Source organism: Ooceraea biroi, chromosome 1 (genome assembly GCF_003672135.1).
Source record: "Ooceraea biroi isolate clonal line C1 chromosome 1, Obir_v5.4, whole genome shotgun sequence".
NCBI lineage: Eukaryota > Metazoa > Arthropoda > Insecta > Hymenoptera > Formicidae > Ooceraea > Ooceraea biroi.
Window position 1 is genome coordinate 24,419,981 of NC_039506.1, and position 12,845 is coordinate 24,432,825.

At 49.2% G+C, this 12,845-nt stretch overlaps 1 protein-coding gene across 2 annotated transcripts in view; it reads right to left on the minus strand.

Annotated features, from left to right (window-relative positions):
- Positions 1-4,937, minus strand: part of LOC105279368 (SAM and SH3 domain-containing protein 1) — a 332,254-nt gene extending 327,317 nt beyond the window's left edge. For both annotated transcript variants that reach the window (XM_026972705.1, XM_026972703.1), the window contains exon 1: positions 3,357-4,937. In XM_026972705.1, coding sequence (XP_026828506.1) covers positions 3,357-3,854 — 498 coding nt within the window. In that variant the 5' untranslated portion in view covers positions 3,855-4,937. The remainder of the gene's footprint in view (positions 1-3,356) is intronic.
- Between the last annotated feature and the right edge of the window lie 7,908 nt (positions 4,938-12,845).

Genomic DNA, 12,845 nt, shown 5'->3' on the forward strand with positions numbered 1-12,845 from the left:
GTCATTTGAAGACAAAAAACATTTCACACACGATAATAAATATCAGGAACGGTGCGTTCAAAAGTTTAATTAAAACCGCTAAATAAGAAGCTTTAAATTATCGGGGAATGATTTAATAGAGTGCATTACGCAAGCCACACATTAAACGTTTCCCGTAACCGCTTCTATCGCCATTTATCTAATTAATCTAATAGGATCGTAACAAGGTCGCCTACCACGAGCACTCGCCTAGCGTAGATCGCATCTTTAAAACTCGGAGGCTATCGCGGATAGTCAGCTGTTCCACCGACAATTACGAGGAGGTGTGGCGAGTAACGTGCGGCAAGCCGGCAGAAAAGGGAGAGAAAAAGAAAACCAGTTACAACGAACTCCCGATCGCACGAGCGTACCGTGAAACCTTAGAACGTTTTCCACACGGATTTTCGTGAGGTGTCGATCACGCCTAGGCGCGCCGGCTGCCAACAAGCAAGCGGATAAATAGGCGCGTGATGGCGAACGCGGATCGTATCACGAGAACCGTAATTGACCGCGTGGTCCACCGTGCTTGGAATGTTGATTGACCGAGATACGCGGCTCCGGACAAATCGGACCTTCCGCGCGTTGATCAGCACCATACCGATGAACACGGGAGTGTCCAGTTCTTGAAGACGAGAAGTATCTAAAAGCTGAGAGAGAAAGAGAAAGAGAGAGAAAAGAGCTCTGATCAACGATCGAAGCACTCGCGTGCTCCAACACGCGGTTCCCGTGTCCCGTGAGAACGAGGGAAGAGTAGCGAGAGGTGCAGGTGATGCGACAGGACCACCACCGTGGCCCGGGAGAAACGGGATTCTTTCGTTTCCCGCGCACGTTTGGTCACTCGCTCGCGTGCACGCGCGTTCCTCGCGAGAAAGGGGCAACGTACGGATCGGTGCTCCAAGTTCGGGGCGAGTTCCGTCGTCAGCTGTATAATTGCATTACTCGTACATTGACCGCAAGCAAGGGATGACACGCGATCATTCGACTCTGGAGTGCGGATTGCGTCGACGATAGTTTGCGCTTCTCGAAAACACGGGTATGATTTTAGCCTACCGGTATACATATCTGTGTACCGGTACGTATCTGTGTGTGTGTGTGTGTGTGTGCACGGACTTTTCGAAATTTTCGCTCGTCCACTGACGGTAAAATAAATGGCCTTTGGGCGTTCGCGGGGCCACACACGTGGCCGAAAAGTGGGGAATTTTGCGAAACACGAGATGGAAAATGCAAAAAACTTGCCAATGCGTTGCGACTCAGTTCAGCTGCCGCTGGTTCCTGGCGAGCGAAGTTATGATTACAACATAATAATTTGCATAATGTAATTCAGAATATTTTTCAGGTTGCGGACATTTAAATTTCAAAATCGGAAGAATTATCATCTCCATGAGAGTCTCTCTTTTTCTCTTTCTCTTTATTCTTCTCTCATTGTTATCTTTATGGAAAAAAATAAGACGATATCGCGTGAATCGTTGGTCCCTCATGCACGTGTGTACGCACTTTTCCCCAGCGAATACGATCGATATTAAAGAGAGGAGAAAAAGAACCACAAGTAGTTACCCAGAGCGAAAAAAGCCCACGTGTTTTTTCAAAGCTGTTTTTAAAAGCTGCGACTGATCTCATTTGAGTCTTACAACCGGGTCGCGTCAGGCAGAAACTGCGCATCGGGGGAACGAATTCGGGGGACGGGGGAAAATTCATCGTTTCGTATGTAACGGCGGATCGGCCGCGTTAAAATTTCAGGAACGGGACGGGAAGTGCACTCGCGTATATTGGCACGGGGAGAGGGGCGTAAATGAAAGCGAGCGTCGTTCGGACCAGCGCGAAAGTTCATAAATGAAACGGGATAGGCGCGAGCGGATCGAATGCGATGCAACCCTCCTAACGCGCGCGGAAACTTCTCCGTGCTGCGAATCGCGCGTTTGCCTTTTTTTCTTTTTCGCGTGCTCGCTCGATCAATGAAGAAACGCACGGACGTAAAGCCGCGGCATGCTCGTCCTTATCGCAAGTCGACGGCTAATACAACGAAATAATGAATTAGGAGATTATCTACGTCTCGTGGGGGAGTGCCACGCGAGGGCTGCGAGTTTTCAGCATTATCTCCGTCTCGGAAACCCTCCTGCTTCGTCGCTGGCGCACCTAAAGTGTCCGCTCAACGGCTCGATAATTCGATTATCATTGTCACGGCTAATCGCGGTACGCGTCGTAATATATTAAGGGTGATGCATGTTGTCGAGTAAGTAACGAGAGGAAAATGGTAGCGATATAATGTGGGCGTTGCATCGACATCGATAATACAAAAATCATATTCCTCTACTGCTCGTGAAGCAGAGAATTAATTGATCACTTCCTGTGAAAGATACAAAGGAATATACGTAATATTTGGTACACGTGGACGGCGGGAAAGGTGCATTTTCCGCCGGAAAATATATCGCTTAAACAATATACCACCAGCTATACAATCGTATCGTAAACATCACAGTAATGTTATGTTTGTCGTTAATATAATGCAATAATTAATGTAATAATTTAATTTCCATAATAATTCATGTTCTCCGTGTTAGGCTTGTATTGTAAACTTGACACACATGTATATCGCATTTAATAACAATGTGAATTTTTCGGAGTGTGTTTGAATGCCTCATTGTACGTCATTAAAATTAGCTTTTATAAATTACTCTCGTTTTCAATTTATTGGAACTGTTTTATTTAATCAGCAATTATCGCACTTTAGATTTTGAGATCTTCACACAAATTGAGATAAAATATTAAAATACTTTACTATCTTATCACAATAATAATTAATAATTAAAATGTCAGAAATGCACTTTTATAATATTATATTAAGTATGAAATGTACGAGGAAATGTATTAATCTGATATCTCCGTACATTTATAATTACTTTTATATATATTCCATTTCTCAAAGCTTTTTCTTTATTCTACTAATCTACTTCATTTTAGCTAAATAGACATTATCTCTACGTTTAAAACTTAGGACATAATTTACAAGTTTCTAATATTAATTAAATTTTTATATTGCCTAACATGTCTGTTATAGCATGATATATACCTTTGTCATAATTACTCTTTTTATTAAATATCAATATTCTTTATATTTTTTATTTATATTTCTGTTATCATCGTAATTGATTTCTCTCGAATGAGCTGTTCCGTTGATCGAGATTGTCGTTTTAACGTCCACATTATTCCGCATTTCCACGCCTACAATGTGAATCCTCGCAATATTCGTCAACAACCGCATTTACTTCTGACAGCTGAGCGTCAGCAACTCTCAGCGGAGAGTCTCTCTCTCGGCCGAGATAAATCGTGAATCGACTTACCGGAGTGGTGTAGGGTTGACAGGCCAGCCTGATGCCGTCGTGCCTCAGCTTCTCTTGCAGCAGCATCCTCAGCTGCATCCTTGGGATCCTCACCAGCTCCGCCTTGCCCTCTTCATACTCATCCGCGAACTTGGTCAACTCTTGGCCACCGCTGGACGAACTTGCCGTGGGCGACGCGCGTTGCGCCTCTTTGTCGCTGGGCGGCCGATCGGATGACGTTCTCGAGGACTTGGAGCTGACGTTGTCGCAGCCGTTGTCGTTGGTCTCCTCCAATGTAAAGTACACACTCGCAGCGCCCTCCTCGCGCAGCGTTTTCACGGACTGCAGCAGGCGAGCGCGGTGCTTCTGATTGAAGACACCGATCGCGTCGAGATCCGGATCGCCGATCTGCTTGCAGATCTCGAGGTCGTCGTAGCCGTTGTCGATGAACGACTCCGAGTATTGGCCGAGATGGAGCGACCGCAGCCACTCGACCACGATGTTGCTCGCCATGGTCATCTTGGCGGTCTTTCTTTGTCTCTCTCCTCTCGCTTGATTCTTCTCTCTCTCTCCCTCTTGTCCGCGTGGGCCCCAGCTACGCCCCCGCGCTCGTTCGCTCTTTTTAAGACGCTCGATCCCTCACTCGCCCGTCCGCTCGCTTCCCCGGGAGGCCTCCCTCGCGTCGGCTACCTCCTTTCCCCTCCCCGCTGCACCAACGACGATCCTATACCGGGCGCCTTTATCCGCTGTACTTGGCGGCTACCATCTCGCGAGGCCGCCTGCCAGACGACGTAACGTCCATCGAGGTCACGTTGGATCGTCGTAGATCGTCGATTCTCTCGGCGGACGATCGGCGAATAAATCGAAGGGAGGCGACGGGCTCTTCAGCGTTCCCTCATCGGCGTCCCCTCAGCAGCGTGACATCCTCGCGCTATTAATGAGGGTGGTCGCCTCGATCCCTGGTCCACGACGCTGGTTCTCGTGGCGGTCACGTTCACCGCTCGACGTGTCCCGCTCCTCCACGGCTCATTACGCGACGCACCACGGCCGATGAAATCGGAATAGGATAGGATCTTCGTCGTCGTCGTCGTCGATACGATCGTCCTGCCGAGTTCCTGCTGCTCGTCCAGCGATCGAATGATAAACGCGGTGGATAAACACGCGCGGGGGCTTTGCACCGTGACGCTTCAAAAGGCGAACGTGGTCGGGTCGTCCTTTTCCGTTTCACGTTTTCCAGCGGAGGCGGCCGAAGATTCAGGAGATGACCGGTCGGCCTCTACCGGGCGCCTCGATCTCGATAAATCCTGACGCGGTCTGGTCGTCCTTTCGTCCCTGCGTCGGCACCTTCCCTCAGCGTCTTCTCGAATTCGGCGCCGTCGCTACCTGCTCCACGTCCACGCTCGTCCGCGCGCGTAGGAATTCTGTTCTCTGGATGCCGACGCGCGGCTCGACAGCCCCGATCGTGCCTCTTCGAGGCGGCGACCTGCTTGTGCGGCGCGCTCACGCGAGGAATCAGCTGATCGCGCGACCGCAGCCGCGGCATCGACGTGCGATGAGCGACACGCGATTTCCGCACGGCGCGTGCGAAATCTCTACGTGACGAAAGCGGGCCACCGAAACGTTGCGAATCTCGCCCGCGAGAAGTATAGGTTATCTCGCACGAGGTTATCCGAAGAACGATTCGCGTCGTGCGCCGTTTTCGTTACAATGGAAGACGTGGATCAAAGTGCCCGGTGTCGGCAACGATGGATCAACGTGGGATCGACATCGACCTTCGCGAAGGGTCCTCCCATCGAAGGGCTCCTTTTCTTCCTCTCACCGCGCCGGAGAGCTCGGCAGGACAACCCGCTGCGAACGAACAAACGAAACGAACGAACGGTCACTTGGCGATCGCTCGTTATGGCGACCTTGGAACTCGCGGGGACTTACTTGCGACACTGTCAACCAACTTCATGCCGAAGGCTCGCCGGGTCCGTTTCGAAACGATCTTCGCACGATCGCGCACGAGCGTGCACTGTACGCGGATAAAGAACGCGAGGAAGCCGTCGCGACGGGTACGAAACAAAACGCGACCCCTCACCGACGATATTCTCGGAGGCGCACGGCAACGGTTCCGTCCGACGACGAACCACCACCTGTGTCACTGTCGTCGTCGTGGCTGTGTCGTGCGGGAACGCAGCTCCCGCAACGGCGTACCCCGATGCGTGCCTCGTGTCGTGCAGTCACTCGCGATGGCCACGGTCGGTTGCACCACGCGTTGAAGTTTCCCCCGTTCGCGTATCGAGATGAGCACGAACGAACGAAACGAAACGAAACGAAACGAACGGGGGACGCGGTTCACCACGAAGCGCGTACGATCGTACGATCGTCGGCGAGCGAACTGAAGTTCGGTGCGGTTCGCGGCCCGCCTGCGATTCTCGAGGACGTCGCGGCGCGAGTAGCGGCAAACTTCGCACCGGTGTGCGCTCCGGCCGTCACACGACTCACGATCTGCCGCTATCTATCGGCGCGAACGACGCGGGGAACGTGTCCCCTGCTCGATGTTCGTTACGAACGAGCCGCTCATAACCGGAACGTGGAAGACGAAGTCATCGTCGTCGTTGTCACGGCGGCTCACGGCGAGACACGCGAAAACAACGCAGCACCACCACCGCACACGACACTACCGCGACACGGCACACGGCTCAACTGACGCGAGTCACCCGCCAGAGGGAGCGCCACTCGTCCGCTCTTCACGAGCTCCCCCCACTCGGCGGCCCCGCCGCCGCCGCCGCCGCCGTTATTTCTCTCGTTCTCTCTCTCTCTGTCCTGTCTCTCGTTCTCCCTACTCGATGAAGAGGGGAGATCTCCTTGATCCCCTACCGTTCGCCCCAACGTGCGATCTCGAGCCGGGAGTATGCGTCAGGATGCAACAGCCGCCGCGATGGACCGGTCTCGACGCGAGAGCCCTGGAGTCCTGCGGGACGCGCAGGTCTCGCGTAGAATTCTTATGGAGTTCTTGGATTTCTTGGGGAACGGCGAAATTTCCGAGGGAGGATGTGGAACTTCGGACCGGCTCCGCATGAATCTCGAAAGAAACGATTGAGGTGAGGAGTCATTATGAAGATTCTACCTTGTTCTACCTCTCTCTTGTTACAATTTAATGATTTGCTACAATTTAATGACTTTCGTAAATGTTCAGGAACAATGATTTGAATTTTGGTAGGAAGGATTCATCTTTGATGATGTCATTTTAATAAGAGAATACTTTGCAATTCCGATCTTAAATATTTCTGCCATTTTACGAAAGGCTCCGGCGTCTCTTCGAAAGGGACACTTATCTCTTTGAAGATTTGCGGCTTCTGCGCAATTCTATTATTAATTCTTTCTGCACCTCTTAAGCGACATGTGTGAATCGCAAAAGATTTTATCTCAAACACGTTTTCACGTTTACACGAGTATATCGAGATTTTTAACATCCTTTACAACGTCCTTTTAACATAAATCAGTGATCCAACTGAGCTTTCGGGATTTGATTAAGGCTCGAAGTATCGAATTCCGTTATGTAGATTTCGATTTCGCGGGGGATCAGATTAAGGAGCGTATTTTAATATAGACAGTGGCAGGAAATTCTCGCCGAAATCGGTTTTCGCATTAAAACGGCAACGTTCCCTGAATTCACGATGAAAGGGAGATGACATGGCAGACGGGAATATTCCGGCCTCCCCCATAACGCCACCCACGTTGCGTGATCGCTCGGAAGGCACCGCGTTCGTTGAAGGAGAGTTACTATCGATGACTATCTTAGCGAGGATCGTAATCAGTGCCTTTGTCCAGAATTGTGGCATTTATAAATGAACGTTCCAACAACGGCAATGAAACCAGGACCCGTGACCCACGAGGCCAATAATCTGCAACACGCTCAAATGGCACCGACACGTCTGCCCTATGCGCCGTTACATTACGCTCGCGCGAAATTGGACTGCATCGAGCGGTGAATGCCCTCGATGGCTCCGAGGGCTGCTTCTTCCCTTTTTCCAGGCAAAAATCGAGTATCTCGCGCGGCTTTCCTTAAAAGCACCGATGATACTGAGAGCCACCATGGATACACACCCGTACGGGGTACAACATGTATCTACGATATTAAACAACACAAAGCTGACTAAAGCACTGTTCGAAGCAATTTCATGAAATTTCATTTCAAAAATCATGTGATTATTCAAAAGCGAATTAAGGGATAGATGAAAATTCCTCCCAGGGATTCACCGAATTTGAAATGATGTAATTTTTTTCCCCGCTGCATAACGATGAAATTTTATTGCGGATTGATGAAATTTTTGGATTAATTTGGATTGAAATTGCGGGATAACAAAATTAACGATTTTCGTGATTAACGTGCCGAATGCCTTATTATTCACGCATCGAGTAAATTATTGCGCGCGGATAGAAATTTGTTTCTCTCGTAGGACGGTTATTACATTACACAATACATCGTAACGTAATACCGGCACCATTGTACAATAACCGTTTTTAACAATAAAGAAATAACGCCGGCTATCACCCGCAATTTCCTATTCATTTCATAAATGCACGGTATTAATTTTTTAATTACTCGCATGATACACCCGCCATCGTCGGTCCATTTTTGAAAAAAAAACCCATCAGGGACCGAAATAGTGAGGTGCCTCGTAAAATCTCCATTAAACGCTAGTCGGGCGCGGAGCTCGCTCGCGAGCGATGATCGGCGATATACGCGCGCGCGTGAGGTCCGAATTAATTGAATGATCGGCATGGGCGTACCCGTCCCACTGTGACGGCGAAGCAGGGAGTGACAAGTAGCTCTCAATAACGTGATATGACATCGCGTGTCGTGGACAGGAAGGACCCTTTCAATGCAACCCTCGCTATTTCCTCGCTCTGGTCGAGTAATTTGCTTCCGAAGCGCCGGGGGATGAGATCGGAAGGCGAGTCACCTGTCAATATATTAACTCGTTTTCGCGATACCGCGGAGTCATTACGCAGTGGCGAAATAAAGCGCGTTTCCGAATGCTCCGGAATAACATTTTGACACACATATCTAATCATACCGCCATATCCGGATATCTCTCATTATCAGCGGGATTTAAACGACATCATTCGAGGTCCCTTTGAGCAAGTTATCGGTGCCGAATGCTTCGGTATGATGTTAAAATATTCCACGCCGGCGAAAATTTCGCGATGTGACCGCGATGTGTGAACTCGGATACATTACCTGGATTCGCAGATGTTTTAATAACCAGTTATCGGATGGCATAATTGACACGTGCGTGCGTAAACGGGAGTATTTTCCACAGAAGCTCAAACTCCGCGATGAACGGCTGTGCGCCAGATCACGCGCTTCCCGTTAAACGCTATTTTCCTTTTTATGTACCAATAGATCCGCGCGCGATGCATAAATCAAATTATTTCAGTGGTCATTAACAGGTCATTAATTTCACGACTACGTGGCGCGGGGGAGCGTTAGCATTCCGATGATTGTCCGCTGAATATGATAAAGCATAATCTCCGCGCCGGGAACGGCCGGCGCATACAGAGCAGGATAAACGTAGGGTCTGCTGGATTCCGGTTAGGTGCTCGGCTTATCTATGATCGGTACGTTGACAAGAGATGACGCCGGCGAGAATTCCTAATTTGCAGGTAGAGACGAACACGTACGTCGACGTCGAGGTCCGCGCGCTAAATAAATCCTTAAGCGAGAGAGACGGCGAGACGAGTGTGAAACGGAACTACTGGAATATTAACGTTCGCTAATCGTCGAAGACTGCTTGTTCTCGCAGACCCGAAGACGGCTTGTTCTCACAATTCGTTCATGACTTGTCCATCGTTTTTACGGGGAGAATAGGAAAGAGTGATATATCATCCTCGTCGGCGTAACGTTCTCCATGTGCCTGTATAGCGATATAAATTCTAATCGATACTCCCGGCTGGCATGCAATCCTGTAACTTTCATGCAGATGCCGTTTCATTGTTTTACGAGTACAACGATGGCGTGTTTACGGTATGTTTTACCGTTTCAAAACAGCCAATAAAACGACGCTTCCCGCGAGCGTTTCGCGACCTGCCAGGACGAGGCGGCCGGGCTCACGGTTTCGCATCATCCTCGCCGTCTGCAACGTCTGATTGCGAGGACGAACTGATCGTAATGAAATGTATCCAGAACGCCAGGACGAATCACCAAAATGGAGTGACTGAAATGCTCAAAAATATCGACGTTAACTGTAGATTCGTTCGGCCGCGGTCCAGAAGGAAAGCTCGCCGCGACGCTGCGAAATGGCGATCGTAAATAGCGGGGTTCGCGGCTCCTAGCATAAAATCCGGAGTAGGTATTCGGAACGCCGAATGAGCTTGAGGTGCGGACGACAATTTAAAAAAAAAGGAAAAAAGAAGACGCTACATAAGCGTGCATGGCTTCATAAGTGTTATGCGCATACATCAGCCGCGTTAACTATCGATATAAAATATAAATATAAAATCCGAGGTGGGAGTTCTTCGCGTGATCAGGCGGGTTACGATACATCGTAATCAACCGGACAATGCCCGTCTCGTATTTCAGGATGATTCACCGCAGCCAGACGCGGAGCTCGTCTCAGCTCCGTGTCATTAACGCTTTACGGGGGCGTGCGACGGTCCAGATTGCCACCACGTCGCGGTCGCACCGGCGATGATTTTTCGGTGGTCCGTTTTTTCCGCTGCATTACGCGACACGCGAGTCGCCGCGCGCGATTTATCGTCTCGCCGATATATTTTATCCGGGAAACGGCGGCGGCGTCTGCGCGCGAGTCTGAGGCGTTTTTTCATCCACGTCCGCGAATAATTTCGCGGCATTTATCGCTGCAGGCGCTCGTAAACGGCAAACGAGGTGGCCCGGTTCCCTATCTCTCTGGAGAATACTGTTAAAGAGCGACCCCGCGAAAAGAATCCCCTGCGCGCTCCTCTCCGCGATACGTTCGATGATGGATCATAAACGCTGACGGACCGCGAGCAGAATGACAGTGCTAGCGGGACGAGTGACAATGACAAGCGGGATCGTTCTGCGAGAATCGCGAGAGCATTCGCTGCAGCTCTCCAGGTGATTCGCGAGAAACGCGAGAATTTCCCGTTTTTCCCATTTGCTCGCTTGGCGAATAAGAGGGTGCCGCGCGAGATGCCTTGGAATCTGCGTAATTAAGCGAGGGTCTCGCGAATAAATTTACATCGCCTGTAAATCCTTCACATTAGATAAATGCTCACAATTAGCCCGCGCGTTTCCGATTCGTGCGCGGCCCGTCCCGCCCCCCCCCCCCGTTTTGGTAATTAAATAATGTTGCAGCTGTTATTGTTGCGCACGTGCGCGCGGCGGGGGTGGAGACGGTGCTCCTTTATTTTATTGTTAGCATGGTTGCCTATTAATTATTACTTAAATTATCGCGCACGCGTGTGCACGCTAATTATAAATCTGCGGTAATCAAACGGTTCCACGCGAATTGGGTCGCTCGATACCTAATTCAACCGGCCGTGTATGCCGAAGTTTTTTCGCGTGTTGTTCACCAGAAATAATCCTTTCCAACATTAACCCTGCAGGGATGCACAAGATTTTTCAAGAAGTCACAGAATCGAGCCACGTAAATATACATTATTATTCGATGTAAAACTACACGAAGAGGCGGGGAGGTCCCGTAGCTGAATTCTTCATAAATGAAAGGTGAATTAAAGCATCGTAGCAATTACCATATCAAATGAGCACCGTACGTTCGCGTGCGAGTCCGCCGTATCCCCCATATGATCCGTGCTCTGAGCTACTTTGCCGGAAACCGTAAGAGAGCGACGGACTTGGGAGTGATATCAGGGACGGGGCGGTTTAACGGCACCGTAACCCTGGCCGTAGGTGGAAGGAATGCACTTCATTTCTGGACGGAGTGCATAAAGGACCGTCCTTGTACCCGGAAAAGCTCGGGTTAATTCAGAGGCCCGGTGAAAGTCGTAAAATAGTGCGTGACTGCCTGGTTCTCTGGCGGGGAAAAGATCCGCGTGGCGGAACGTACATGTACATGCGGATGTATTCACGGAGCATGTGGAGGAGCTTTCTAAGGATACCAGCGTACACACGTGCCACATATTCGTACGTGCCCATGGTACAGGGCGCCCCAAAATTGCCCCCGTTTTAATCGCGTTAGCTCTCCTCAGTCGATTTGAAGATTGCTCCCATTCTCGAGGTAAAACAACGCGCCACATAGTTTGGTCAACTATCTGATTTCTCCATTAAATATGTCGATAATTAAATTTCATGTTGCAACTCGGTCAAAGTACGTACGAATTTTGAAACGGTATCTCGTGAGAATGCGTGTTAAACTTTGAGGAATTTACGAGCGGAATAATGCGGTTGCTACGTTTCTTGGATTATTCTTTCAGCCCCCTTATTGAGATATGGTGATTTTGGGGCGCCCTATAAGATCGATAGTAGCTTACCTTGGATTCGGAGGGTAGGATCCTGCCGTGAGCGAGGCACGTACGTCTTCTACGACTACAGATACCATTACGAAGATGACGGTAGGCAACTGAAAACATACACAACCGTCCGGGTTTTTCTATGCCAGACGGAGAGGTAGTTCGCTAAACATGAAGAGGCAATAGGACGCTGACATATTCTCCGTATGTGGCTGAATTTTAAGGTAGATCGAATTAGAAGTTTTAATTCGTGCAGCGCTGGAGCCGTCACAATCGGAAAAGGGAAACATGAAAGAAACGGTGGCACTATAACTCATACGAATAAAGGTTAAAAAGACGCCGTCAGATAGAAAAATAGAAGCAAAAAAGGTACGTTCTGAAACCGCGTATCCTTTATACTTCGTACAAGCAATCCTTTTATTCTTGCTGCACGGCGTAGGCATTCGCTTCGCGTTTCAAAATACTTCTTTGCGAAAGTCTTATTATTGTCAACAGCATCAATAATTCAAGCACATAAGCACATATAAAATTTCGTATACAATTCGTATCTTTCGCTGGGTATTTCTTTCCTCACATTATTTTTCATAATCTCTTTCTCGTAAAGACAAAGTTTTTAACGTAGCTGTATCTTTCACAGTTGTAATTTTTCAGTGCAGTAGTCTTGCATTTTGAGATTAAAGACGCTCTATTTGCTTCGCTTCATTAAAATCGATCGCGATGCCGTTCTTGTTGATTATTTCATCTCCCGCTAATACTTTCAGGATTCGTCTAGACACGTAATGCAAGTTGGACAGGGTGGAGTCGTATATACTCCAGTATAAATTCGTGATCGCAGCCGCAGGCGGTACGAAACGGTTATGTGGTTGTCGAGTCTGCTGAAGCACAAGGTCAGAGTTCCGGCAATTTGGGATGCGGTGCGGGTAAGGAGCTAGCAACTTTAATAACTTTCGAATCGGGGTGGATCCACTCGCGTATCTCTTCCTCTCCCTCTGTTTCGTGCCGGCAGGCTCGTGCCTAGTTATTGCTTTATGGGAAGATTCGGGTGCAAGAGTACCGCATCAGAAGTAC